This window comes from Carlito syrichta, unplaced genomic scaffold, assembly GCF_000164805.1.
Source record: "Carlito syrichta isolate Samal-C Ts95f unplaced genomic scaffold, Tarsius_syrichta-2.0.1 Scaffold304574, whole genome shotgun sequence".
NCBI classification, from domain to species: Eukaryota; Metazoa; Chordata; class Mammalia; order Primates; family Tarsiidae; genus Carlito; species Carlito syrichta.
In genome coordinates, this window is record NW_007248670.1 from 923,612 (window position 1) to 948,238 (window position 24,627).

General features: G+C 47.6%; 1 protein-coding gene across 1 annotated transcript in view; it reads right to left on the bottom strand.

Annotated features, from left to right (window-relative positions):
• ADCY3 (adenylate cyclase 3) overlaps positions 1-24,627 on the bottom strand; it is a 120,807-nt gene that overhangs the window by 55,691 nt on the left and 40,489 nt on the right. Inside the window, exon 2 of the mRNA XM_008060282.1 lies at positions 13,208-13,357. Within this exon, the coding sequence (XP_008058473.1) occupies positions 13,208-13,357 (150 nt within the window). The remainder of the gene's footprint in view (positions 1-13,207; positions 13,358-24,627) is intronic.

Sequence of the window (24,627 nt, forward strand, 5' to 3'; positions counted from 1 at the left end):
AAAAAAAAAAATTAGCTAGGCGTGGTAGCACGTGCCTGTAGTTCCAGCTACTTGGAAGGCTGAGGCGGAAGGATCGCTGGAGCCCAGCAGGTCAAGGCTGCGGTGGCCAGGAGCAGCCACTGCACTCCAGTCTGGGCGACAAATGAGACTCCACCTCAAAAAAAAAAAAAAAAAAAAAAAGACATTAAGCACACGGTGACTACAGGGATGGCCTGGTGTGGCACCAGCTCTGATGGCTCCTTACCCGGAAGCCACGCCCGAACCAGCATCTGTTTTCTCTCCTACTAGTACCATCTGCAGCCCTTCCTAGAGTGTTTTCCAGTCTATTATCTCATTTTTATTCTCAGAAGGGGCTTTTGCAAGAAGCAAAGGGAAAAGGGATTATGCGACCTCAATTACTCCCCGGTACTCAGCTCCAAGGACACATCAGCTGATGTTCCTGGGATGTGAAATCAGCCCAGAGTCCACGCCACTCCCAACGTCAGCCTGATGCAGGGGAGAGAGCAGTTTCTGCCCAGACTGGAACTGAGAAGGGCGCATGGGCCACAGCCAGCTCCCATCCTGCCTCCACACCCACAGTGTGTCTCCAGGGGCTTAAACTCCCCTCTGCCTTCTCACTTCATGTGATTCCCAAACCAACGCCTACAATGGTATTATTTTTCTTTTCTTTTTTAAAAATTGTTACTATTACTTTAATGTATTTAGATTTAGAAATTCAGGTATTTTTTACATTTGCCTTCATTGAACATCATGACTTTGTGCAATATTGTAGGTTAAGATGCAATCCAGATATATTTGACAATAATGCAAATATTTTCAGTGTTATAAATGTAGTGTGTGTGTGTTTGTAAAAGTATTAAAAAATGGAAGCAAAGTGTCTATCCCTGTTTATAAAATTATAACTTGTTAGGGGTGCCAGAACTTTGGAGAACAGGGTAAGATACTGAATAATGTCAAATTATATTAAATAGTCTCACACATTAAAGTTTTGTAAAATAAGAAAATTCAGTGGTGTGATTCTTAATATGTTGGAGGTGGAGAGGATTATAGAACTGCTTGTGCATCTGATAAAAGGCTGTATATGGCTTTTTCCTCAGAGAAATCCTAGGACTCACAATCTGGGAACTTCATTGACACCCCTAAAAGTCTCCTGGTAACTACTAGTTAAGAAACCTTATTCCAGCCGGGCTCAGTGGCTCAGCCTGTAATCCCGTGCCTTTGGGAGGCTGAGGTAAGTGGATTGCCTGAGCCCGTGGGTTTGAGACCCGCCTAGGCAACTTGGCAAGACCTCATCTCTACAATAAATCAAAAATCAGCCGGGCGTGGTAGCGCGCGCCTGTAGTTCCAGCTACTTGAAAGGCTGAGGTGGAAGGATCACTGGAGCCCAACAAGTCGAGGCTGTGGTGGCTGGGAGCAGCTACTGCACTCCAGTCTGGGTGACAGAGTGAGACTCCAACTCAAAAAAAAAAAAAGAAACCTTATTCCAATGGAACATACATTGATGCTGAGTTAATTTGTGGTTGGAAAAACAAAAAAGGACTTGAAATCCATGCAGTAGGGTAGTCCGTGCATACAAATACCTAATGTGGGAGATGATGCTGTCTCCCAGCCCTACTCTGAAGGAATTCAAAAAGTGTACATTCCTTTTACAATGGTATTATTTTTCATCTCAATTTTTCAGATGATTAAACTGAAGACCAGAGAGGTAAAGTGCCAATGTCACACAGTGGGAAGGTGGGAAAGCCAGGGCTCACTGTCCTCCAGAAAACACTGGCCGAAGTGCTAGGTGCAAATCCCAGGTCCAAGTTCACCAGTGAAAGCTTCTCCATCTGGTGCAGACTCTGGTGTCTGTCATAAGGAAAAGAAAACTCACAGGACAGTGAGAGTGCATAAGGATCTGGGTCTTCTGTCCTCTTTAGCAAGGACCAACCCAGGGTGTCTGCTCTGGGCTGTCCCAGGACTCACCAGGTATCTTCCTGTCTGGCTTGGGTACCAGGTTTTCTTTTGGGATGATGAACATGTTTCAAAACTAGCAAGAGGTGGCGATTGTACAACACCATGAATGTACTAAACTGGCCAGATATGTGGCTCATGTCCCAACACTTTGAGAGGCCAAGGAGAGTAGATTGCTTGAGCCCAGGAGTTCAAGACCAGCCTAGGCAACATAGTGAAATCTTGTCTCCACAAAAATAAAAATTAGCCAGGTGTGGTAGCACGCACCTGCAGTCCCAGCTACTCGGGATGCTAAGGTGGAAGGATCACCTGAGCCCAGGAGGTCGAGGCTGCTGTGAGCCATGTTTGTTGTGATCATGCCACTGTACTCCAGCCTGGGTAACAGGGTAAGACCCTGACTTTTAAAAAAAAGTGCTAAACTACACACGTTTAAATTGTTAGTTATGTGAATTTCACCTCAATAAAAAAGCAAAAGAGCTAGGTGCAGTGGCTCATGCCTATAAACCCAGCATTTTGGGAGGCCAAGGTGGAAGGAGTGTTGGAGCCCAGGAGTTTGAGACCAGTCTAGGCAACATAAGGAGGCCTTGTCTGTACAAAAAAAAAGAAATAAAAAAATGAGCCAGGCATGGTGGCACGCGCCTGTAGTCCCAGCCACTCAGGAGGTTAAGGCGGAAGGATCTTTTGAGCCCTAGCCTGGGTGACAGAGACAAAAGAAGAAAGAAAGAAAGAAGGAAGGAAGAGAGGGAGGGAGGGAGGGAGAGCGGGAGGGAGGGAAGGAAGGAAGGAAGGAAGGAAAGAAAGAAAGGAGGGAAGAAAGAAAGAGAAAGAGAGAAAGAGAGAGAAAGAAAGAAAGAAAGAGAAAGAAAGAAAGAAAGAAAGAAAGAAAGAAAGAAAGAAAGAAAGAGGGGAAGGGAAGGGAAGAAAAGAAAAGAAAAAGAAAGAAATCAAGGAAAACTAAAAGCCTTTTCTAGCTGGGACCCTAGTGTATGACACTGTATTTTAAAATTATTTTTCAAAGAAATCTTCAGATTATGAAAAATTTTGGTGGTCTCTTCTATATTCTCCTATACTTTTCAAAATTTTATCCAACAAACATAATATGATTAATGGTGGACAGTTTAAGTGCCTATGTGTCCAGGCACTGTGCTTTACATTTTTACAATTAATTTTACAATTAACTGCTTTACAATTTCCCTTCTCTAACACATAGGAGACAGGCAGAGACTTGAGAACGTGGTTCTTGGTTGTTATGCTACATGAGAGTAAGGTATTCCTTGTATAATCAGAATAAAACATGGTTAGGACACTCTCAAATCTCAGGACCAAAAAAAAAAAGACTGGAGGGAATATGCCTCTATCAGTCCTTTTTTTCCCTTTCTTTATACTTATCCTTTACTGCCAAATATTATACAATGTATGCTAAGAAGGAAAATAAACTCTTCCAAACTTCAGTTTACCTGGCTATGACTTGAGCTAAATGGGTAAAAGACAGGAAACAGCCCACAGGTCCTGCCTTGAAGCCTGCTCCCTGGAGCTGGAGTTTTCAACTAGGAATCCTTGGAGGAGCTTTAGGGGTTCCAAAAAGCAAAGAAGTATTTTCTAGATAAACAAGGAGAATTTAAGTGCCTAAGTGCACTCTCATTCATTGCTGGAAGGAGTATAAATTGTTTGAAACTCTATGAGAGACAATTTGGCAGTATTTATCAACAATAAAAATGCACATGCCTGATTCCTCAAAAAGCTAAACACAGACCTACCCTATGACCCAGCAATTCCGCTTCTGGGTATGTCCCCAAAAGACCTGAAAGCAGAAACTCAAACAGATACTTGTACACCAGTGTTCACAGCAGCATTGATGACAATATCCAAGAGGTGGAAACAAGTCGAATGTCCAAATGAATAAACAAAATGTAGAATATGCATACAATGTAATATCAGCCTTAAAAAGGAAAGAAAGTCTGATGCATGCCACAACACAAATGAACCTTGAAGACATTATGCTAAGTGAAATAAGTCAGACACAAAGGGGCAAATATCGTATGATTCCACTTACATGAAATACCTAGCACAGGCAAATTCACAGAAACAGAAAGTAGAGCGGAGATCACCAGAGGCTAGGGGAGTGGGAGTTACTGTTTAATGGGCACAGATTGGGATAATGAAAAGGTTCTGGAAATGGATATTGGTGATGATTGCACAATATCGCGAGTATACTTAATGCAAATGAACTGAACACCTAAAAATTGTAAAAATGGTAAAATTTATGCTATGTATATTTTACCACAATAAAAATCTATATGTAATCTTTAAAATGCATATGCTCTTTGTCTAGCAATTCCATTCCTAGGTTTTTATTTTTCTTCAGTGTACTTGTACATGCATGCCATGATATACCACCTGTAAGGATATTTATTACAGCAGTGTTTACAGCGGTAAAAGACTAGAAATAACCTAAATGTCTACCTAGAGGAGGCCTGCGAAATAAATTATGTTACTTCTGTATAATGGAATGCAACAGTCATTAAAAAGGATGAGGCAATGCAATGTGGATTTAGAATGCTCTCTAAGAGAGTAGGTGAAAAGATCAAGTGCAAATGAGTGACTAGACTATCTGTGTGTGCATGTGAAGAGTCTACATGCATATGCTTGGAAATGAATAGAATATCTCTGAAAGGGTACACAAAAAAGCTAAAAGTGGTTGTCTGATGGACAGAGAACTGGATGGTTAGGAGAAAGGGGTGAGGGATGACCTAGTTTTCCTGGTATATCCTTTTCCACACTTTTATAATTTTAAACTTACATACTTTTTTTTTTAAGTTGAGGTCTCACTCCGTTGCCCAGGCTGGAATGCAGTGGAGGCTCACTGTGGCCTTGACCTTCTAGGCTCAGGTGATCTTCCCACTCCAGCCTCCTGAGTAGCTGGACCTGCAGGCACACACCACCACATCTAGCTAATTTTTAAAATTTTTTTGTAGAGAGGAGATCTTGCTATGTTGCCGCCCAGGCTGGTCTTGAACTCCAGGGCTCAAGCAATCCTGTTGCCTTGGCCTCCCAAAGTGTTGGGATTACAAATGTAAGTCACCGTGTCCAGCAGACACATATACTTGTAACTATTTAAAACATTTTTGGCAGGGCTTGGTGCTCAGCCTGTAATCCCAGCACTTTGGGAGGCCGAGGTGAGAGGATTGCCTGAGCCCGCAGGTTCAAGACCCGCCCGGACAACTTGGCGAGACCTCGTCTCTACAATAAATCAAAAACTAGCCAGGCGTGGCAGTGCACATCTGTAGTTCCGGCTACTTGGAAGGCTGATGCAGAAGGATCGCCAGAGCCCCGCAGGTCGAGGCTGTGGTGGCCGGGAGCGGCCACTGCACTCCAGTCTGGGCGACAGAGTGAGACTCCAACTCAAAAAATAAAAAAATAAAAATAAAAATAAAACATTTTAATTTTTTCTTTCTTATAATGTATATTCTGCTTGTGACAAGTTAGCCTTAAATAATGTCCAACATTTGCTTCTTGCTATTCTAAAGGAGCTTATATCAAACCAACCCTTCAGTTGTTGGTTCAGCCAAGAGCAACTATAAAAGCTGGATAAAATACCAAACAAATGAGCTCCTTAAAGGCAATGGAAACAACCAAAGCAACCAGGTCTTGAGGGGCCAAGACCTCAGGAACACATCTAAGTGAGCTGAACACACTCTGCCACTTATCCCTTGCCGCCAGGGTTGTGAGGCTGAGCAGAGAGCAATGGCAATGGCTTCCAAGGGCCTGAAGAAACAAGGCCTGCTGAACGAGGATTCCAAGGTAGGGAGATGGGCTGAGACTCCGGAGAAAAGAGAACTGTAACAGAGAGTCTAACTTCCGTACGGATTGCCAATTAGCATCTGTATGGGGCGCGACAGCAAGAATTCACACAGAAAGTAACAGCTAAAAAAGCTGGTCCCTGTAATCCCAGCACTTTGGGAGGTGGAAGTCAAAGGAATGCCTGAGTCCAGCAGGTTGAGCCTGTGGTGGGCAACAGAGTGAGACTCTGACTCAAAAGAACAAACAAAATAAATAAAAAGATAAAGACAACAGATAATTTTAGCAGTCCTGCAATGCTGGGGAGTCATAGCACCCCAAGAGAAGGACCAGTCTTTCAGTTAAGATCTTACAGAACTATTTCCTAACAAATAGGCACAGAGCAGACACAGACCCTCTCTCAGGCAGAAATTCACTCTTAAAGCACCTCAACCTCATGGTGGATCACTGTGGCCTGCCCCTACTCTAACCATCTGCTGCAAGAAAAGTAAATTATTTCTAGAGACAAACAACAATATTTAGAGCTGCTACTGTTTTTCATTCACAATACCCAGTATTTAATTTAAAGATGTCACAATGCCAAGAGGCAGGACCAAAAATCAATTTTTTAAAAATGTATACCTAGCCAGGCTCGGTGGCTCAGCCTATAATCCTGCACCTTTGGGAGGCTGAGGTGAGTGGATTGCCTGAGCCGGCAGGTTCAAGACCTGCCTGGGCAGCGAGACCTCATCTCTACAATAAATAAAAAAAATCAGCCAGGTGTGGTAGCGCATGCCTGTAATTCTGGCTACCTGGAAGGCTAAGGCGGAGGGATCGCCGGAGCCCAGCAGGTCGAGACTGCGGTGGCTGGGAGCAGCCACTGCACTCCAGTCTGGGCGACAAAGTGAGACTCCAACTCAAAAAAAAAAAAAAAAATGCATACCCATTGTTATTCCAGATATTATGGTTGTCAGTCAGGAACTTTAAAATAAAGGTTTAATATGTTCCAAAAAATAGGTGACAAAATAGAGTACTTAACCAGAGAACTGGTATTCAGTTTTAAAAATCAAATAAAAATTCTAGAACTAGCCGGGCTCGGTGGCTCAGCCTGTAATCCCAGCACTTTGGGAGGCTGAGGTGAGAGGATTGCCTGAGCCCGCGGGTTCGAGACCCGCCTGGGCAACTTGGCGAGACCTCATCTCTACAATAAATCAAAAAATTAGCCGGGCGTGGTAGCGCACGCCTGTAGTTCCAGCTACTTGGAAGGCTGAGGCGGAAAGATCGCCGGAGCCCAGCCGGTTGAGGCTGCGGTAGCCGGGAGCGGCCACTGCACTCCAGTCTGGGTGACAGAGTGAGACTCCAACTCAAAAAAAAAAAAAAAAAAATTCTAGAACTGAAAAAATACCATAATTGAAACTGAGGATTCAATAAATGAGCTCAACCACTGATTTGACAAAACAGAGGAGAGAGGATTAGTAAACTGGAAGTTAGGGTCAGTAAAAATATTAAGTCTGAAGCACCTGGAGAAAACCAAAGGAAAATTCAGAAAAAAAAAGATACTTCTGAAACATAGTATTCTCTGACAAGCGTATTTATAGTTCTAGAAAGAAGGGAGAGAATGGGAAAGAAGCAATAATGATATACTAACTGACCATTTTCATAACTGATAAAGGATATCAAACCACCAATTCAAGAAGCTCTTTGAATACCAAGTAAGGTAACAACAAAGAAAACTCCTAGGCACATTGTTGTAAAACTGTTGAAAACCAAAAACAGAACATTATCAAAACAACCAGAAGAAAAATATGCATTACTATAACAGGAGCAATAGTATGTCTGACAACTGGCATTTCAACGGACGTGATAGGGGCAGAAGGATGGTGGAATGATATCTCTGAAGGGCTGAAAGGAAGAAAGCAGCAACCTAAAATCCTGTATCTGCAAAAATTGCTACGGTTTGAATGTGTCCCCCAAAATACAGGCGCTGCCAATTGATAATATTGGGAGGTGGGGCTTTTAAGAGGTGATTAGTCCATGAGGGCTGCTCACGTGTTAACAGGATCAAGGCCCTTTTAAGAGGTTTCCCAGCCAGGTATGGTGGCTCAGTCTGTAATCCCAGCACTTTGGGAGGCCGAGGCAAGTGGATTGCCTGAGCCTGCGGGTTCAAGACCAGCCTGGGCAACTTGGCGAGACCTCGTCTCTACAATAAATCAAAAATTAGCCAGGTGTGGTAGTGAGCACCTGTGGTTCCAGCTACTTGGAAGGCCGAGGTGGAAGGACGATGCTGGGGTGGCCGTAAGCGTGCATGCCACTGCATTCCAACCTGGATGAGAGTTGAGACTCCAACTCAAAAAAAAAAAAAAGAGGCTTCCCAGCTAGGCACAGTACCTCACACCTGTAATCACAGCATTTTGGGAGGCAGAGGTGAGAGGACTGCCTGAGCCCCAGGGTTCAAGACTAGCACGGGCAACTTGGTGAGGCCTGGTCTCTACAATAAATCAAAAAATTAGCTGGGTGTGGTGGTATGCACCTGTGGTTCCAGCCAGTTGGAAGGCTGAGGCGGAAGGATCACCTGAGCCCAGCAGGTCGAGGCTGCAGTGACTGTGAGTGTGCCACTGCACTCCAGCCTGGGCAACAGAGTGAGACGCCAACTGAAAAAAAAAAAAAGAAGTCTTCCCATAGTGCTCAGCAACCCTCACCAGACCAAAGCTCAACACCTTGATGGTAGACTTCCTAGCCTCCAGAACTGTTAGAAGTCAAAACCGTTCTTTATCAATTACCCAGTTTCAGCTATTCCACTGAAGCAGCACCAAACAGACTAAGACAGATGTCTTTCAAAAATGAAAGCAAAATAAATGCATTTCTGGCAATTGGAATTAGAGAAGATTTGCATTAAAAGTAACACTAAAGGGAATCCATCAAGAAGATAAAGTACACAAATGAAGAACAGAGAGTAACTGAGAGGATAAAACTGTTGGTAAACAGAGGGAAAGTATACTAACTATATAAGACAATCATAATAATGTGTGGGGGGTTTAAAATATACATTTAAGTAAAACACATTGCAACAATAGCAAGAAAGTGGTTTGTTAAATGAAATTTAAATGTTGTAAGTTTTCACATTGTGACTAACGAGGTAAATACTAACTTGAGGTGGATGCAAATGTGACATAATTGATATTATTTCATTTTTAAAAGATATTCAGACACATTAATCAGAGTATACATTATTCTCAAATGCATCAAAACCAACCACTTGCTAGACCAAAAATCCATTTCCAGCAAATTTCAAAAGCATGAAATCATAGAGAATACGTTCTCTGATCACAGTGGAATTAAGCTAAACTTCAATAACAAAAACATAATTTTAAACAAATCCTCAAATGTTTATAAATTAATCAATGTACTTCTAATCAGCACATAGATCAAAGATATTTCAATGAAAATTAGAAAATATTTTAAATGACAATGAAAATATGACATATCAAAACTTGCAGGATAAAGCTAAAGCAATGTAATAAGGGAAATCTACAGCATTAAATGTACGTTTTAGAAAAGAAAGGCTGAAAATTAGCTATCTACATTTCATTGCAAGGTTAAAAAAAGAACACAAATTAAACCCAAAGTAGAAGAGAGAAAATGACAAAGTTAAAAGTATAAATTAATAAATTATACACAAGACATGTACAAAGAAAGCAACAAAAATAAAAGGTGGCTCACTTAAGAGGCTGAGATAGCCAGACTCGGTGGCTCAGCCTGTAATCCTGCGCCTTTGGGAGGCTGAGGTGAGTGGATTGCCTGAGCCCGCGGGTTCGAGACCCGCCTGGGCAACTTGGCGAGACCTCATCTCTACAATAAATCAAAAATTAGCCGGGTGTGGTAGCGCGTGCCTGTAGTTCCAGCTACTTGGAAGGCTGAGGCGGAAGGATCGCCGGAGCCCAGCAGGACGAGGCTGTGGTGGCTGGGAGTGGCCACTGCACGCCAGCCTGGGTGACAGAGTGAGACTCCAACTGAAAAAAAAAAAAAAAAAAAAAAAGAAGCTGAGACATTAGTAAGCCTTAGCAAGGCAGAAAAAGAAGAAAACCTTAAAAAAAAAATAGGAGGCACAAATTACCATGAAAAAAAATGAACCATACTACAAATTTCACAAACAATAAAAGATAAAAAAGGCTGGGTGTAGTGGTTCATATCTCCCTCACTCTGGGAGGCTGAGGCAGGAGGATCACTTGAGGCCAGGAGTTTAAAGCTGCAGTGTCGCTCCTGCCTAGGTGACAAAGAGAGACTCTGTCTCTAAAAATAAAAGGAAAGAAAATATTACAAATGTTATGGGACAATTTTGATAAAATGAACAAGTTTCTGGAAAAAAAAACCTCTCTAAAACTTATACAAAAATAAATATAAAATCTGAACAACCTTATATCTATGATAGAAACTGTATCTTCCCAAAAAGGACACTCCAGACCCATAAGACTCACTAGTGGATTCTTCTGAACATTTAAGGAGTAAATCATCCTTCTAAATCATCCTTCCAGGGGTTAAACAGAGGGAACACTTCTCAAATTATTTCATGAGTCTGGTATAACCACGACATCAAAACCTGTCAAGATCGCAGAAAGAAATGGCAGACAGATCTCTCCTGTGAACAGTCACAAAAGTCCTAAGGAAAATACAAGTAAATTGAAACTCCTGGGCATCAGAACGCCAACCCTCCTGATAGTCTTAGTGCTTGAGCAATCCTGGTGGGACTCACACAGGTCCCTTTTCACCCTTACAACAATCTCTCAAAGAAGGTTTTACATATAGGGATGCTGAGGTCCAAAAGGGAGCAGGAACCAGCCCAAGGTCATGCTCCGGATACAGCCTGGCTAGATGAATTTTTTCCACTTGATGGACACATTCAGGCTCCTGCTGTATGCCCAGCCCCTAGGCCAGAGGGTGTACATGAGCCCCCTGCTCCCGCCCCCACACATCCCTTCCACCTACCCTGGACCTCTCCCTTCTGGTCAATGTCTGTTCTGCTGCTATAGTATGAGCAGGCAACACAGAGACGCTCCAGCATGGCCCAGGCAGGCTGCCAGCCCTCAGGTGTTCTGGAGTTCTGGGACACCCAGGGACGGCCGTCTCTGCCAGCACCCAAGCTCCCTGCATTGATCCTGCCCAGAGGGAGCCTATGGCCCTGAACATTAAAAAGCGGGACAGTAACTCAACTGAATTATCTACACAGAGAGCAACAGACCCAGCGTGAGACACGGGCCTTGCTCACCACACCAGAAGGCCCCCCAACCGAGCAGAGTTCAGTGTGGTCGTACAATGTGAGACAGACAAGATCGGCACAGACAGACATGCTGAAAAATGCACAAATGCTGTATAAAAAGGAACACCTGGTCTAGCCACGTGGTGGTGGCACACGAACTTTTTTAAAGTATATAGAACTCAGAGGGATGCCACTGCAGCATGAAAGATCAGATGTAAACAAGAAACAAGACAGTACCAAAAAAAGACATCAAAGAATGCCTTTGAGGGGCTTCATAAAGCCAGAAAAGGAGGATTCTTTAAGTACAGGCAGGCTGCAGCAACTCCTCAGGAACACAGGGTCCAGGGCCAAGGGGAAGGGGTGACTAGGACGGGCCAGAAAGCCTGGACCTTTGCTACAACAGAGGCCAGGGGCATTCCCCTTGTACACTTGCCTTCTGCGAAAAAAGAGTCTGAAGCCCCTAGATCAGAAGCTTCTAGATGCCACTGGTAAATAGGGAAAATACATCCCCAGGACAAAGGAAGCTGGGACCCATCAGCTAAATGACTTAGCGTGCGCCTTGAAATAGCTCTATCTAGAGAATGTGAGTGAGGCCCAAAACGGGGTCCCCTTCCAGAGTGGGCCCTAAAGCCCCCGCCCACGTGAATGGCAGCATCTGTGAAACTGGCAATTTCAGTGAGTCTGGAGCACACAAAACCTCCTGAACACACAATGACACGGTTCTCAGAGCACAGATTCACATTTTCAACCTACTGAGTTTGTGTTTTGAAAGGGAAAGAAACCTATGGATAACCGGAAATTGGTGGTTATAATTTCTGGAGCCCTCCAAAAAGCATTTGAGATGAGTCCAGACCAAAAAGACTGAGCGACGTGGGAACTCGGAGGACAGTTCTGTGGTGGATTAGGCTGGAGTAAAGCCAGTAAACAAAGAGCAGGGACAGCCGGGCCCTTCTCCAGGTGGGGAATGTCAACAGGGGCATCCCCGGGGCCTGGGCTGGTTTTCCTACTTCATCAGTGACTTAGAAAGGGGAGTAAGCAAAGAGCAGTTCCTCTGGGTGGAGAGTTGTGAGAATGATGGACCTCACCCAGCAGGGCCACGGGATGAGCAGAGAGGAGACCCTATCCCCCAAGTGAGAGCAGCTCTGCACACACAGTAGGTGCACAGGGTGACTCTCCTGTGAACCAGCAGGAGTGGTGCAAGAGGCAGCAGAGGAATTATGTGAAGGAATGCATGATTGACCTGGGATGCCCTTGTGCCTGCCTGACCCTGAGGCAGACACCTGAGAAAGAAATGCAGGGAGTCGATCACTGCTGGCTGCTTAGGCAATGTATTTCTTAAAAACGAAAAGTTAGCCGGGCTCGGTGGCTCAGCCTGTAATCCCGCGCCTTTGGGAGGCTGAGGTGAGTGGACTGCCTGAACCCGCGGGTTCGAGACCCGCCTGGGCAACTTGGCAAGACCTCATCTCTACAATAAATAATTTTTTAAAAATAGCCAGATGTGGTAGCGTGCGCCTGTAGTTCCAGCTACTTGGAAGGCTGAGGTGAAAGGATCACTGGAGCCCAGCGGGTCGGGGCTGCGGTGACCGGGAGCGGCCACTGCACTCCAGTCTGGGCAACAGAGTGAGACTCCAACTCAAAAAAAAAATTTTTTTAAATAAAAATAAAAACGAAAAGTTTTAGGCTGGACTTGGTGGCTCATGCCTATTACCCCAGTACTTTGGGAGGCCAAGGCAAGAGAATTGCTTGAGCCCAGGAGTTCAAGACCAGCCTACAAAAAATAAAAAAAATTAGTTGGGCATGGTGGCATGCGCTTGTAGTCCCAGCTACTTTTGGAAGGATCACCTGAGCCCAGGAGGTCAAAGCTGTGGTGAGCTGTGATCATGCTACTGCACTGCAGCCTGGGTGATATAGTGTGATGCCAACTCAAAAAAAAAAGTTTTATATTATAGGAAAACAAAAACAAAAACACCAGGAAGAGGGAGAGAGGAGAGGCTTAGGTTGAGCAGAAGAATATTTGGGAGTAAGAAACTTCCTGAGGTCCAAAGCAGTCCTTCCATGCAAGGAAGCAAACACCCGACTTCAAACTTCAACTCCACAGAGCCCCAGGAACTGCTGGTCTGGTTACTCTCCCTTCTGACAGTTCCTCCCTTCCAGGGCACAGTGGCTGAGCCCGAGCTCTGGGCCCAAGGCTTCCCCCAGAGCCTCCAGAAACCCAAGGCTCACCTGCTGCTGACTCTGTTCCTCCAGGTTCATTTTCACCTCCAATGACTGGCGGGCCTCCAGGAAGGCCTTGCGGTGCTTGCGGTCGGCCATGTAGTAGGACATGATGCCCACAATGATGGCGCACAGGTAGAGGAAGATGTTGGCCAGGATCTGCACCCCAAGGAGGAAGAGAGAAAAGGACAGTGGTGAAGGCACGTCTTCAGGAAAGGACATGGAGGAGGTGAGGTGGACGGTGACCAAAATCACCTTTCCAGTTGCTCAGTGTCCAGACAGGAGCCCAATCGGATACTTAGGTCCCAGGAGCGGACCCTGCCCCATGTGACACAGGTGAGAAGGCCCACCCAAGAACGTGACTTGAGGCCTGAAAGGCTCAGAGTTTCCACGAGGTGCAGGGTGCAGGCCTGCATTCCCCTGCTTCAACCCACAGTGAGGCCAACCAATCCCCTTCACCTGTGAGGCCCAAGCCACCCATTCATTCCTTCACCTAGATAATCAGGTAACCTGACTGGGCAATCACTCACTAGGTGCTCTTAGGCACTATGCTAATTATCTGGAGAGGAGAGATCCTAGGTCCCATCGACCAGGAATATATACTCCTAAAAGCTACAGATGTTTGGGATGTCACAGGAGACCGGAAGAGGTCCCGGTTGACTCCACAGTCACAATGCTACCTTGCATGTGTGTCACAGTTTTATAGTTTCCTGGGACTCTCAGGCATCCCTTTTGCCAGCCCCACCTGCCAGGGGGTGAGGGTACCGTTCTCAGGTCTCAAGCTACAAGGTGGGGGGGGGGGTCATGGGACCTGACATCTTCCCCTCTGCCTGCAAGCTCAGTGCATCAGCTCAAGGGACTTTTTGGGCATCGAGAGCCTGTTCTCTATCCCCAGCACCCTGCAGACTGCCCCGGTGTTCTGGTCCCCAGCCCATTCCCACCGGCCTCAGGAAGACTGCAGCTCTGATGGTCTCCTGCAGAGACCTTGGACATGGACATGGACCTGAACATTTCACCTTTCAGGCTCTGGCTGCTGCTGCTCTGACCTTTGGCCCCCACTGAGCCCCATCATGGCCCCATCATGGCTGGACCAGGTGCTAATTCCTTCCACTTCCCCAAACAAGGCTCACTGAGCCCTGGGGTCTCAAGGCTCTAGGGTTTTCCTGCCTCCACTGACAGGCCTGTTTCCTGGTCAGGCTCCTCCATCTTCCCCAGCACCAGATCCACACCCTCCACCTGAAGCCACCCACCCTCCTAGCCTTGGTTCCCGGAGGTCGTACCCTGGGTGGGATGGGGGTAAATGGGACAGATGCCTCCTTTGCTAGCTGAGGTTTCTCAGATGGAGCTGAAAAGCAGGAGGGGAAGGGAAGTGGAAGAGTTTCTCAAATTCTGGCCCTAAAGGAGAAAAGGTTGACCCAGCAGAGTATAAGTGATTCTGGAGCAGGTGAAACATGCAGGGAAGTCAACTTTAGACTTGTAAATAAGATGATTTAGTAAACAACGAGAGGTTAGTTCGACATGAATTTTCTGGGTTCTCTTTGTAATGCTGTATCCTCTTCTCAGCTTTTTTGTTTCTTTTTTTTTGAGCCAAGATCTCACTCTGTTGCCCAGGCGATCCTTCCATCTCAGCCTCCCTAGTAGCTGGGACTCAAGAGGATCCATGCCACCACACCCAGCTAATTTTTATTTTTTTGTAGAGACAAGGTCTTGCTATGTTGCCCGGACTGGTCCCGAACTCCTGGGCTCAAACAATCCTCCCATCTCGGCCTCCTAAAGTGCTGGGATTCAAATGTGAGGCACCACACGCCCAGCCTTCTGAACTGTTTTTTCAGGGCTGATCAATATTCACCCAGAGAAGCCACTACCACCACATCCAGCAGAATATCCTTGCAGCCTCTGTGCTGATCACCAGCGCTCACCCCAGGGGGCATACAACAAAGGCCTGTGCGTAATGAATAATTAGGTCAGTTGTCACAGTGCTGGTCAGCAAGTCACCAGTGAGGTTCCTTAGCTCCTCTTATCGCTAGTTCCAGCATCTAATGACCCGTTGTCCCCTTGGATCTGGTCAGCCCTGGCCACCCACCCCATTTGTGGGGCAAGTCCTCTGGGGTATCCTCTGCCCCTTTTGCTGGGGCAAGACAGTCCGGCCCCTGTCTGAGTAGTCAGTGCCAGTGTGGCCTCAGGCTACTTAGTAAACATCTGACTGCCCAAAAAACTGCCAGCTTGTGCTTGGTGAGTCAAAGCAAATCCAACAGACCATGTTGGGTCTCAGACCAACGTGGCTTGGGGTCTAGGAACCTCAGCCCAAGGACCAACCTCCTGCAGGGGCTGTGTGGCCTTGGAAATCTGCCTGTCCCCAAGCTCACGATGCCAGAAGCTGGCCAAAGGTCTTCCTGGCTCACAGGGCTCCGGGTCCTGGAGGCCACAGGAGAAGCTGCACACAGAGGTAGAAGCCAAATGGGAACCGAGCATCTGGGCTCTGCACCTGCTGGTGTAGGGAACTCTGAACCGAGGGCGCCACATAAGGCAGGCTTCCTGAGGATCACAACCAGCCTGGGCGTCACACCAGGCTGGGGAAAGGGCTCAGCACTCTGGGGTCTTCCTGCCCCCAGTGACATGCCCTGCTTGGCCATCTTATGGAGACAGATGGGGCAGGCTCTGTCAAGCGTCTAGCACTGTCGTTACCTCTCAGGTGTCTACCTATGACAAACAGACCTGCCGTGTAGACCACCAGAGAACGACTATCGCAGAAAAGCTTCACACCGATCACCACCAGAGATTATGACCTGAAGAATGTAATAAGCATTCAGATTTGGCTCATGCCCGGCGACCCTCTATGTGGCAGGTATTGTGAAATAAAATCTACCTTTTCACCTTGTAGGTATATACAGCAGGGAACAAATTTAGGAGGCACCCCAGACTGTGACACTGCCCCTCACTAGCTGGGCGATCTTCCAGGTCAAAGGACCTCTCTGGGTTCTAGTTTCATTATAAATGGCTGAGGGTTGACGTACTCCCCTCTGTGCTCCCTCCAGCCCTGACACATGGTCTGGTCCTCATCACCTCTTTTCTGAGGGTGAAGGCAAGACCTAGTGAAGACCTGCCCACAGAGACCCGGGAAGGAGACTGGAGGAAAGGAGTCATGCTGCCTCCCCTTCCTGAGCATTCCCGGCTCACAAGGGCCTCATCCCCTTCCCAACCTGCGCTCAAAGCTCCCTCTGGGCTCCACAAAGGCTGGTTGCAGGGACATAGGTTTGCAGGGAACTCCCTCCCTGCCTCCAGTGAGCTCATTTGTCTCCAGAAAATTCTGGGAGTGCCAGGCTTTGGGTTTCTTAGAGCTCCCTGCCAGTTCACTCAACCAGCCTCAACTGAGGAAGAGGACCCTGGGGACACTGGTGCTCTGTCCCATCCCAGTGGCCCCTCTTCCATGTAGTCATGGCTACCATCCAGGAAGGAGCTTGGCAACCCCTGGGTTAGGTGCAGAGTGCTGGGAGGCTCTGCTGGGGGCTCCCGGGCCAACGTGCAGCCTCCAAGGCCAGGACACAGATCTCGCAGGGTGGTGCTGCCAAGTCAAGGAAACCTCACTCAGGAAGCAGGAGTCTGCAGACTTGGGAATGAGTGGGGGGAGCCCTGCTGGTGGTAGGAGAGGGTTTGCACCACGGTCACCTGGGATGATGGCAGCACCCTGGGGTACCCATGCAGCGAGACCAGCAGTGGTTCATGCATGCTCCTGAGTGATGCCGCCCTGCAGCCAGGGCAGGAAGCCCCTTTCCTGGCTTCAGTTTCCTTGCTTGTAACATCACCTCACATCACAACACGACATCCTGGACATAGGCACATGATTTCTTAGCCTCATGTCATTTAACTTGATAGTCACCGCTGAGGCAGGTGATGTTACTTTGATTTTCTAGAAGGAATTGAATTCAACCAAGGGGTCAAGACTGTTCTATAGTTCAAAGTCCTGCCCTAAAACACTCCTTAGCTTATTTATATATTTTACAGGCCCACCTTTTCCCAGGAAGGTTATTAGACATTCCTTTTTTTTAAGAGATGAGGTCTCGCTATGTTGCCCAGGCTGGTCTTGAACTCCTGGGCTCAAGCAATCCTCCTGCCTTGGTCTCAAAATGCCAGAATTACAGGTTTGAGTCACATGTCTGGCTATCATTTTTTAAACTAAAATGTAAACGATCATGCAGATACCAGTCCTATCACACTTATGTGTGGGTTACACACATTTTTAATCTGAAACAAATAAGTACGTTTGCAGATTGTCCACAGCTCCACACACAGCGGAGACATTATCTCTAAGCTACTAAAATCCAGAAATTTCGCATTTCACATTTACAAATGTGTCTCACTCAGCAAAATGTATGTGCCCCTCGAAATATGTCTGGAAAAAGTGAATCTCACTCCTTTCAGCAGAAGCCAAGTGCTGTGCTGGCCCTGGGAGAGATGGTGACAAGAAGCTGTCTTGCCCCCCAGGAGCCGCCGCAGGTGGAGGAAGGCCTAGGGCCAGGCAGGAGGGCTGCAGGAAGGAGATGGTGCTGGCAGAAGCAGGGCAGCCGTCATTCCTCTAGAAGACATCGATCAGGACTGCCTCTCATTATCGTTGAAGACCTGGGAAAAAATTTGGCCTCTGGGAAAAACCTGAACCCCAGTGAGAATCTGAAATAGGTCCCTCACGTCACCAGGGCACGTGGGTTTCCCCACACAGGGCCTTGAGCTCTGCTGGTCTGGGAGTAATTTTCCAGTGCTCCCACCCCAGGGTAAGAAGAGGAGGGAGACCTTCCTTTACAGAACTCGTCTCTTCTAATTCCAGGATTGCCTTCCATGCAACACGGCTGCAAAGGTCCCCACCCCACCTGGCTCGCCTGGAGGGCTCCTCATTCACCTGCACAGGGCACCTTCTGACACCTTCACTGGTGACCACAGGCAGTCCCTCCTCCTCCCTCATGCCCTGCCACTATCTGCTGACAAACCTGTCACCTCTACCAGATGGGGTTCCCAGGAAGACAGGCATGGCTGTCCTCCTCACCTGTGTCCTGCTCCATCCTGGCTCCATCCACAGGTGCTCAGGAAGCCCTGTGCTGTTGGGCTGGACTTGCCTGGGATTATGACACCATGCTCAGATTCACTACCCCACCGCTAACCCCTTCAGCCTGTGGTCAGCAGGAGAGCAGAGCAGAAGCCATCAGTAGAGCACAGCAGAAGCCATCAGTCAACACGACATGACCTCACAGCTCCAGGTCCTCCCTGGGACACAGCCTTGCTACCTTTGGCCTTCTTATGAGCATCTCCAACCTTTCCCAGTCCTAAGAACAAAGAGGAATGAGGCACGGTCACTCCCCTGAGTACAGCAGAGGGGGTACAATCTGGGAACTATCCAGAGAATAAGGCAGAGCACACAAAGAAAGAGAGCTGAATAGTTGGGGGATCATATCCAATCAAGGTGATGCTGAGGATGGCTTCCTGAAGACGTGGGCATTAAAGAAAGATGGTGGGGCCAGGTACAGTGGCTCATACCTATAATCCCAGCACTTTGGGAGGCAGAAACAAGAGGATTGCCTGAGCCCAGGGGTTAGACACCAGGGTGGGCAACTTGGGGAGACCTTGTCTCTACAATAAATCAAAAAATTAGTCAGGCGTGGTAGCATGTGCCTGTGGTTCCAACTACTTGGAAGGCTGAGACGGAAGGATCACCTGAACCAAGAGGTCGAGGTTGCAGTGGCCATGAGTGTGCCACTGCACTCCAGCCTGGGTGATAGGGTGAGACTCCAACTCAAAAAAAAAAAAGAAAGAGCTCTGAAATGCAAGGGTCAGCTCAGACACCACACTCAGTGAACATATGCACAGGAAGACTTTTCCCTTCTGGAATCATGAATGGTTATTGTGCGGGCTCCTGCTATGAGTGTTCTGTACACACAGCCTGTCTGGCCATGAGAGCAGGGGAGGCTCCCTGGCCTGGGCAAGAAAGCTGGTGCTCGGACCCTTCTCCTCAGTGGGACCAGGGGCAGCAGCCGCATCTGGGAGCTTGCTATGTTGCCCAGTCCTGGGTGCCATACTGGACTACAATCCCAGGGTGATTCCCCCAAACCCATATGGCTGAGAAGCCTGTTTTGGGCACAACCAAAATCACGGCTTCCCACCCAGTGGCCTCTGTGAGACTAGGCAGCACTGCCAGGCTCTGTGGTGACAGAGGTGCCCTGCCACTGAGGTCTCTATTTGTAGAACTTTGTAAAAGTTTTCTTAATCCTAAAGTTATTTTCTGGAAATAACTCATTTCTTTTTCTTTTTTCTTTTTGCATCGAAGTCTCACTGTTGCCCAGGCTGGAGTGCAGTGGCACAATAATGGCCACCATAGCCTCGACCTGCTGGGCTCAGATGATCCTTTTGCCTCAGCTTTCCAAGTAGCTGGAACTACAGGCATATGTCACCATGCCCAGCTAATTTTCTGATTTGTTGTAGAGATGAAGTCTCACCAAGTTGCCCAGGCTGGTCTCAAACCTCCGTGCTCAGGCACTCCTCTCGTCTTGGCCTTCCAAAGTGCTGGGATTACAGGGATAAGCCATGGCACCCAGCTAGAAAAAACTTATTTCAAAAGAACTGTTCCTCATTTTATTTTAAACACAACATTCAAAAAATAATGAATAAAATGAATCTCCCAAGTGGGTAAACATTCAGACTCAAGCTTCATCTAACCCCATGACAACCCAATAAAGTGTTTATAATACCCCAGCTCAGAATGCAACCGTGAGAAAATTCCTTTACAAAATCCCTCCTCTTGGAAGTTTATGCATTGCAAGATCCTGCCCATTTTCTAACAGTCCAGAGGGAAATGGGGCTGCTCTGGGCAGGAGTTTAAAGTAGAAGTCATCCTGCGTCAGGACGGCTGGTGGTTCTCTTGCCAAGTCGATCACTCCCTATAAGCTCATTCCAGCCTGAAGAGTCCAGAACACTCCAGAACTGGGGAGAAGAAGCTGAAGGAATGACAGCTGCCCAGAGTATGGTGTCTGCATCGCCCGTGAAGGCCTTCAGAACACTCTGCTGTTGGGGGCTGGCCACACTGGAACCTCTTCATTAAAACTTACACGCTTTCGAAAAAAGACTCCTGGGAGCTGTGTGGCAAGAGGGAGCAGGGGAGACGGCCCTGCTAAAGGCAACCAGCCTTTTCCCGCCCAAGGAGGCCTAGCCAGAGCTCTGCAGCTGCCACACTGCCTACGTGGGTCCCCCTTCTGAGGTCGTTGCTCACTGCAGACCCTTGGAGAGGCCACTGCTGTGACTCCTTCTCATCAGCTAAGTCCCCATGAACTGTCCCCTTCTCACAGAGGCCTACCCCGCCCACCACCACTCCCTGCACAGGCTGGGTGTGGTGGCTTGTGTCTACAATCCCAGCACACTAGAAGGCCAAAGCAGGAGGATTGCTTGAGCCCAGGAGTTCAAGACCAGCCTGGGCAACATAGCGAGACCTCATCTCTAAAAAAAAAAAGAAAAAAAAATTCCAAAAATTTAGCCAAGAGTGGTGGCACGTACCTGCAGTCCTAGCTACTCTGGAGGCTGAGATGGAAGGATCACCTGAGCTGTAGTGAGTTGTGATCGTGCCACTGCATTCTAGCCTGGGTGATAAAATAAGACCTGGACTCAAAAAAAAAAAAAAAAAAGGGGCCCAGCACAAAATTTTCTGCACATACTACTCTGATCCTTTTCTGACTCACTTCATTGTCTCCTTACTACCCAGTGCCCAGGATTGTGGCACACAGGAAGCTGCCAGTAGACTGGCAGGTGAGCAGAGGAAGAGGTGAGGCTGGGAGGTCATATAGGCCTTGCACATGGTCCACAGGATATATGGCCTGGAGCAAGTAATCTTACCTCATCGAGAGTTGTTTCCTCACCTTCACAGTAACTCCAAAGGCTGTTCCAGTGAGATTAAAAGACATGCAACACAGGGTTGGCACAAATTATGTTCTTTTTTTTTTTTGAGTTGAGTCTCACTCTGTCACCCAGGCTGGAGGGCAGTGGCACACTCCTGGCCACTGTAGCCTCGACCTGCTGGGCTCCAACGATCCTTCCACGTCGCCTTCCAAGTAGCCGGAACTACAGGTGCATGCTAACACGCCCGGCTAGTTTTTGATTTATTGTAGAGACCAGGTCTGGCCAGGTTCCCCGGGCTGGTCTCGAACTCACGGACTCAGGCAATTCACTCACCTTGGCCTCCCCAAGTGCTGCGATTATAGGCTGAGCCACCAAGCCCAGCCCAACAAATTATGTTCTTAATGGCTTTTCTTTCCTTTCTTCTGGAGGAGAGAAGGCAAATTAGTACCTTCTTTAAAGAAGTTTACAAGAGTCTTCAAAGTCATCATTTTTTCTTTCTTTCTTTTTTTTTTTTTTTTTTTTTTTTTTTTTGGGAAATGAGGTCTTACTCTGTTGCCCAGGCTGGTCTCAAACTCCTAAGCCACCCAAAGTGCAAGGGGTGAGCCACCATGTCCAGCCCATTTTATTTGTTTCACACAACAAGAGGGAGGCAGAATAGAGTTTTCTTATTCTCATTTTGCAGTAGAGATGTGAAGCCAGAAAAATGAGGCCATAAGCCCACAGTCTACTAGGTGTGCTCACACTGGAACCCAGATTTCCCTCCCTGAGTCCAGGGCTTCCTTCCCTACACTGCTGTCTCTCAGCTGAATTGTGAAGAAAGGACTGCAAATGTGGGGCTAAGATGGGGATTTGGGGGCTCCCGGGGGCTCAGGACCTGGTAAGGACCTAGAGCATCCAGGCAGGTGGGAGGAGGTGGCATAAGCTCTACAGGGAATGGGTGCCTCTCTGTACTGCCTCGGGAGAGGTTCTGGGGTCTCCAATAAATACAGCCTTACGCAACACAACCTGAGGTTCAAGCCTGGGGCACTGCTGGCATGCCCTTCCAAACTGGAAATTTTTCAAGTTTCCATGATGCGCCTCAAAACAAAGGGACCCCAGAAGTTTCCTGCTTATTCTATATCTTGTGCATGCCTCTGCTAAAAGTGTTTCAGTGTCTACCCTCTTCCAAAACAAAGACTTCCAGGGTAGGTATCCAGCCAACCCAGCAGGTTACACAAGGTCCCTCATGATCTGTTAGGTTGCCAGAAAAGCTTCTCAGGTTGTGCACTGCACAACCCCAGGGGTACCACTCCACAGATCTGACATAACGGCTCTCCAAGAGACACAGAGCACAGCAGCTTAAACCCTTGGTCTCCTCTGTCTTCCATCTGCCTGCTCCCTAGGCTCCCCTCAATCCAGCCACAATGGGCTTCTCTCCAATCCTCTCTACAAGATGTGCTATTTCAAGGCTTTAAGGTTCCAACCAAAACATCCTGTCCCGCTGGCTGTGGAGGTCCACATGTTGTGAAGAGTCCCTTGTCAAGCCCCCAGCACAAGACCAGGCTCTCAACCCCCAGGCAATGTGAGTTTTTGGTACTCTGTCAAGATCCAACCCCAATGCTCCTCCCTGATTCCCCAAACAAAACTCTTCATTCTCTCGTTCACTATTCACCCATCCAGAGACTTAGTGCATACCCACCCTGTGCCAGGGGGGTACTCAGCGTTGAGCAGTGAACAAGGCAGAAAAAGTCCCTGCTGTTGTGGAGCAGGCGTCCTAGTAACAGTAGACAGATAATAAATAACTCAGCCATAAGAATATCAGAGCTTGAAAGAGAAGAAAAATTGTAGAAAGTCATCAGGGGCAACTCCACATGGGGTGTGGAGGAGACCGTTGGTCCTAGTTCTTGGCACCCCCGTAGAAACATTTTACAGCCACGCCCTTGCTGCAGCCTTGAAGTGTGCAGTGTTCTTCCCTCCCACTGACTTTGACCACATGATCTGCTTTGGCCAGAAAGATGTAAGCACACATGACAGCAGGTTTTTGGAATGTGCTTGCCAGTCTGGCTTTTCCTCTTGTGCTTCTGCCATCGCCAGGGAATTACTATGTAATACCAAGGAGCTCACCGGTACAGCAGAATGGGAAACTGAGGCAGCAGATCCAAACCCAACCCGCAGCTCAGAGCCACCGAGCTGAGCCCAATCCAGATCAGCTACACCCCAGCCAACCCATGATGAGTGAGTGAGGAATGTGTGGTGTGAACTAGAATTTTGGGGTTGTTTGTTACGCATCAGGTAAAAAGAGCTGATTGATACAGGTGTTAAGATAGGTCTCCCAGAAGCAGTGTCATTTAAACTAAGATCTAGATGACAGAAAAGATCCAGCCATGGGAAAAATCAGAAGGAAGAACATCCTGGGTGGAGAAGGTTCTAGTGCAAAGGCTTTAGACACATACCTCTTTTCTGTGAGACCCCTACAGAGCAAGGCACATCCTTCCTTCCATGCAGCTACTGATGCATCTGTGTCTGTCTCCCCCACTAAGATGCAATAAGTATCCAGGGCGTGCCTCTGGGGTATTATTATATACATATACAAATATATAAGCTTTTGTCCCCGGCTCCTGGCTCATAACCCCGTAGCCCTTGTTATGGTCTTCTGTTACAGTGTTGGGTGTGTCAGGCCTCGGGGGGCAGGTTTAGGAAACAGTCGCTCTGATTTTCTCCTGTCCCAAGGCAGGCCTCTAATCTTCCTCAGCCTTTTTTTTTTTTTTTTCTTTAATTCTTTTTTAGAAACAGGGCCTTACTCTGTCACCTAAGCTGGAGTGCAGTGGCACAATCACAGCTCACTGCAGCCTCGAACTCCTAGGCTCAAGCAGTCCGCCCACTTCAGCCTCCTGAGTAGCTCAAACTACAGGCACATGCCACCATACCTGGATATTTTTTATTTTTTTTGAGTTGGAGTCTCACTCTGTCGCCCAGACTGGAGTGCAGTGGCCGCTCCCGGTCACCTCAGCCTCGACCTGCTGGGCTCCGGTGATCCTTCCGCCTCAGCCTTCCGAGTAGCCGGAATTACAGGCGTGCACTACCACGCCCAGCTAATTTTTTTATTTTATTGTAGATATGAGGTCTCGCCTGCCCAGGTGGGTCTCGAACCCGTGGGCTCAGGCAATCCACTCACCTCAGCCTCCCAAAGGCGCGGGATTACAGGCTGAGCCACCGAGCCTGGCATACCTGGATATTTTTTAAAATTTTTTTTGTAGATGTGAGGTCTTGCTATGCTGCCTAGGCTGGTCTTGAACTCCTGGGCTCAAGGGATCCTCCTGCCTTGGCCTCCCAAAATGCTGGGATTATAGGCAAGAGCCACCATGCCCACTGCCCATCCTTTCTGAATGTAGGTCATAAGACTCTCCCCAGAAAGGGTCTGCCTTATACCCTGGGGGAAGGAATGTTGACGTCATGAAGCTTCCATAAAAACCCAAGAGGTTCTGTGCCTTTGGGACGCTGAGGTGAGTGGATTGCCTGAACCCGCGGGTTCGAGACCTGCCTGGGCAGCGAGCCCTCGTCTCTATAATAAATAAAAAAAA